Raw genomic sequence first — 5,191 nt, forward strand, 5'->3', positions numbered from 1 at the left:
TTTTTTGAGACAGAGTCTCACTCTGTTGCCTAGGCTGGAGTGTAGTGGTGCAGTCTTGGCTCACTGCAACCTCTGCCTCCCAGGTTCAAACAAGTCTCCTGCCTCAGCCTCCCGAGTAGCTGGGATTACAGGCACCCACCACCACACCCAGCTAATTTTTGTATTTTTAGTAGAGATGGGGTTTTGCCATGTTGGCCTGGCTGGTCTCGACTCGAACTCTTGAGCTCAAGCAATCTGCCTGCCTGAGCCTCCCAGCATGCTGGGATTACAGGCATGAGCCACCCTGCCCAGCCTGGGACCACTTTTATGAGGACACTAATCCCATTCCCCAGGGCTCCACCTTCATGCCCTAATCACAGCATGATGAACTGTTTATTAAGCACAATCTCCATTTGTCTGTTATACGTTGTAAGTATCTCCTCCACATCTCTCATGATGTGCCTTTCAACTACAGTTTATCCTCCTGAAGTTTTACATTTCTACATAATCCAGTTGGTCGATGTTTCCCCTTTATGCCTTCCAAATTGTATGTTTTCCTTAGGAAATAGCTCTCTAAGATTATTATTTTTATTTATTTATTTATTTTGAGACAAGGTCTTGCTGTGTTGCTGAGGCTAGAGTGCAGTGGAGTGATCATAGCTCACTCCAGCCTCAACCTCCTGGGCTCAAATGATCCTCCCACCTCAGCCTCCCGAGTAACCGGGACCACAGGTGCATCCCACCACACCTGGCTTATTATTTTTTTTACAAGATTATAAAAATGATAAGAGAAATCCTATAATTTTCCTAGAAGTTTCCCCCTTTTTACATGGTTATTAATTTTAGACACTCTAGATGCTGAATCTTTATAAAACTCAATTATCTGTTTAGTACAAATTCAACATCTGGGGCAATTCATTGACTCAACCAGTTGTGGCCCTCTGAATTTTGCTCTGCTACATTTCATTATTTTCCATTTGGACAGGTTCTATCAATTTAACTAACAGAGAGAGGTTCTCAAAAAAAAAAAAAAAAAAAAAAAAAAAAATCTTTGTTTGCTGGGATGTATTGTCTCAAACTCCTGGAAAAAAGAGGTGAGCAGATCACCTGAGGTCAAGAGTTTGAGACCAGCCTGGCCAACATGGTGAAAACCCATCTCTACTAAAAATATAAAAATTAGCCAGGCACGGTGGCACATGCCTGTAATCCCAGCTACTCAGGAGGCTGAGGCATGAGAATTGCTTGAACCCACGAGACAGAGGTTGTAGTGATCTGAGATTACGCCACTGAACTCCAGCCCAGGGGACAGAGTGAGGCTCCATCTCAAAATAATAATAATCATCATCATCATCATCATAGGCCAGGCACGGTGGCTCATGCCTGTAATCCCAGCACTTTGGGACGCCAAGATGGGTAGATCGCCTGAGGTCTGGAGTTCAAGACCAGCCTGGCCAACATGATGAAACCCCGTCTCTACTAAAAATACAAAAAAATTGCCAAGTGTGGTGGTGGGCACCTGTAATCCCAGCACTTGAGAGGCTGAAGCAGGAGAATTGCTTGAACCCAGGAAAGGGAGGCTGTAGTGAGCCAAGGTCATGCCACTGCACTCCAGCCTGGGCAATACGGGCAAAACTTTGTGTCAAAATAATAATAAATAATAATAAAAGGTTGGGCATGATGGCTCATGCCTGTAATCCCAGCACTTAGGAGGCTCAGGTGCATGGATCACTTGAGGCCAGGAGTTCAAGGCCAGCCTGGCCAACATGGTGAAACCCATCTCCACTAAAAATACAAAAAATTAGCCAGGCATGGTGGTGGGCGTCTGTAATCCCAGCTACTCGGGAGGCTGAGGCACAAGAATTGCTCAAACCCGGGAGGCAGAGGTTGTAGTGAGCCAAGATTGAGCCACTGCACTCCAGCCTGGGTAACAGAGAAAGATTCTGTCTTCAAAAAAACAAAACAACAACAACAAAAACAAAAAAACAAACAAAAACCAAAACAACAAAAAACAAAAAAAAGAGGAGAATTACATCATTGTTTTGAAATAATTATCCTTGTTTACGAAGATCAATAATAAGGGTGCGGCTGGAGAGGCAGTTGCTGGGGAGATAGCCTTGCAGATGTATTTTTTTCTGTACGGTTGCAATAGCCTTTGTGCAAGGTTGTGATTTTTGTAGTGTTTTCTGTTATCAGGCATACAAGTGTGAGAACCCTCTCTTCACAGCCTTCCTTCATAGCCTCTGTTTGTCAGGGTTTTCTTAACATTACTGACTCCGTTTTTATTCTGATAACTTTCACAATTCATTTCCATCCATCTTTTCTTTGGTAAACCAGGGTATTTCCCAGCTGACAAGCATTTTGATAGCTGCAAGGTCAAAATGTTCCCAGCTAATATACTCTCCCCCACCCTGGCCTGCCACAGGTGAGGTGAGGTGCGTGAAAGTATTTGCCAAAGGGACCCTTGCCATCTCTGCTTCGAAGGATTACACGCTACGCTTATGGAACTTACTCACTGGCCAAGAGAAATTTACCATTTGGGATGGAGGCTCAAAAAATCCCACTGAACCTCAGATCTGGAGCCTTCATGTGGATGAGGCACATAAAGTTGTGTATTCGGCATCTGCCTCAAAGGTAACAAACACCTGCCCTATTTGTAAAGGAAAGCTGAGACCAGGGCATTAAAAGACAGAATAGGCCATTTCTATAAGGAGGGGTTCCCTGATACGGTGGTGGAGTGTGGGTGTAAACAGTGTACACAACCACTTGAGAGGATGCCATAAGAGGTTTCAGACTTCATAGTTGGGTTAGATAATCCTGATCATTCTTTCTGACCCCAAGATTTGAAACCTTTCATCTTTTTTGAATATCAGCATTTTAGAGCTATAAATTTCCCTCACAGTACTGCTTTACCTACATCCTATACATTTTGACGTGTGTTTTCATTTACATTCAGTGCAAAATACTTTCAGATTTCACTTTTGATTTCTTCTTTGATCCATGGGCTATTTAAAAGTGTGCTATTAGTTTCCAGATAGTTGAGAGATTTCCAGATAGGGTCCTGTTCTTTATTTTTTTCTAATTAAATTTCATTTGTATGACATAAAACCTTTCAGATTCATTGAGACTTGTATTATAGTCTCTGTCTCTCTTCTTTCCTTCTTTCTTTCTTTCTCTCTCTTTCTCTTTTTTTTTTTTTTTTGAGATGGAGTCCTGCTCTGTCACCCAAGCTGGAGTGCAGTGGCACAATCTCAGCTCACTGCAACCTCCACCTCCCAGGTTCACATGATTCTCCTGCCTCAGCCTCCTGAATAGCTGGGACTACAGACGCGCACCACTATACCCAGCTAATTTTTGTATTTTTAGTAGAGACAGGGTTTCGCCATATTGGGCAGGCTGGTCTCAAACTCCTGACCTCAGCTGATCCACTCACCTTGGCCTCCCAAAGTGCTGGGATTACAGGCCTGAGCCATCATGCCCAGCCTGTTTTGTAGTCTCTCTAAATGTTCCGTGGGCTTCTGAAAACAATGTCTATTCCACTGTGTTATTCCATTATATCAATCATAACCCTATGATTTCATAGTTTTATAAATGGAGACACACAATAGCATCATGGGTAATAGCTTAGTAATTGATGCCAGGAAGAAAAAAACATTTATTTAATTCCCAGTTAAGTTTCTTGGGAACTGAGTGAGTTTGGTCATGTCATTCACCATTCTGAGTCTCATTGCTTCCCCTTCCTCATAAGATCATGAGACATATCCTAGCATAGTGCTTAGCACACTGTAAGCACCATATAATTGATATCTATCTATTATTATGTTACATGAGTAATTGGTGGTTGTTGACAGTAATATCGGTGCATATAAATCATGCTGCCCAAAATAGGAGTCACCAACCAGATGTACCTATTAAATATTTGAAATCAGGCAGTAGCGGGGAAGGGGAGGGAGAGCATTAGGACAAATGCCTAATGCATGCAGGGCTTAAAACCTACATGATGGGTTGATAGTTGCAGCAAACCACCATGGCATATGTATACCTATGTAACAAACCTGCATGTTCTGCACATGTATCCCAGAACTGAAAGTAACATTAAAAAATTAATTAATTAAAACACTTGAAATGTGACTGTCCCAACATACTGAAATTCAAAGACCTAGTATAGTTAAAATAATATAAACTATCTCAATAATAATTTTTGTATTGATTATATGTTGAAGTGATACCACTTGGACATATTGAGTTAAATAAAATATAATACTAAAATTGATTTCATTTCTTTCTTTGTACCTTTTGTAAGGTAGCTAATGAATTTAAAATCACACGTGAGGCCTCGCCCACCTCTCCTTTATTTCTCTGAATTGGGAGTGTTAAAAATAAAATGCATGGGGCGGGTGCAGTGGCTTACACTCATAATCCCAGCACTTTGAGAGGCCGAACAGGGAGGATAGCTTGAGCCCAGGAGCTCAGGAGCAGCCTGGGCAACATAGTCAGACCCTGTCTCTACAAAAACAAATAGCCAGGCATGGTGGTGTGTGTCTGTGGTCCCAGCTACTTGGGAGGCTAAGGTAGGAGGATTGCTTGAGCCCAGGAGGTCGATGCTGTAGTGAGTCATGATTGCACCACTGCACTCCAGCCTGGGCGAAAAAGACAGGATCTGTCTCTAAAAGAAAAGAAAATGTATAAAGTATACAAGAGAATGCATCTTGCGTTTGACTCTGGGAAACTTACAGCCTAGGTCTCCTGCCAAGATGCTTCTTCCTCTTTATTATTCTATTAGATCAATGCTTGGAATCTGGAAACTGCAGAGCCGGTTTTCCATATCCTGGGAGATGCCTCTGATCCTTGGATGTGCATGGCCATGCTGGCCTCCCAGGCCACGCTGCTGACAGTGTCCAGGGATGGTGTGGTCAGTCTGTGGAGCTCAGCCACAGGAAAACTTCAGGGGCAGCAACATATGTCCAGCATCAAGGAAGAAACACCTACCTGTGCCGTCTCAGTCCAGAAGCAAGGAAAGCTTGTTACCGGGTTTAGCAATGGCTCCATCTCTTTGGTAAGCACCTTTACCATCTATGATGAGAACATTAACTCAGCTTGAAATGCTCAGACATGCTAGAAGTTGGGAAAAATAATCTTGCCTTGTATCTTTGTTTTGTTTTGTTTTTGAGATGAAGTTTAGTGCAGTGGCACAATCTCTGCTCACTGCAACCTC

The 5,191-nt window shown here is 42.7% G+C and overlaps 1 protein-coding gene across 1 annotated transcript in view; it reads left to right on the forward strand.

The window, feature by feature from the left end:
* The window catches only part of NWD1 (NACHT and WD repeat domain containing 1), a 154,152-nt gene that overhangs the window by 122,433 nt on the left and 26,528 nt on the right, over positions 1–5,191 (forward strand). Inside the window, 2 exon segments of the mRNA XM_011990998.1 lie at positions 2,402–2,610; positions 4,760–5,032. Of these exon segments, the coding sequence (XP_011846388.1) occupies positions 2,402–2,610; positions 4,760–5,032 (482 nt within the window).

Source organism: Mandrillus leucophaeus, unplaced genomic scaffold (genome assembly GCF_000951045.1).
Source record: "Mandrillus leucophaeus isolate KB7577 unplaced genomic scaffold, Mleu.le_1.0 Scaffold11, whole genome shotgun sequence".
In the NCBI taxonomy this organism is placed as follows: Eukaryota; Metazoa; Chordata; class Mammalia; order Primates; family Cercopithecidae; genus Mandrillus; species Mandrillus leucophaeus.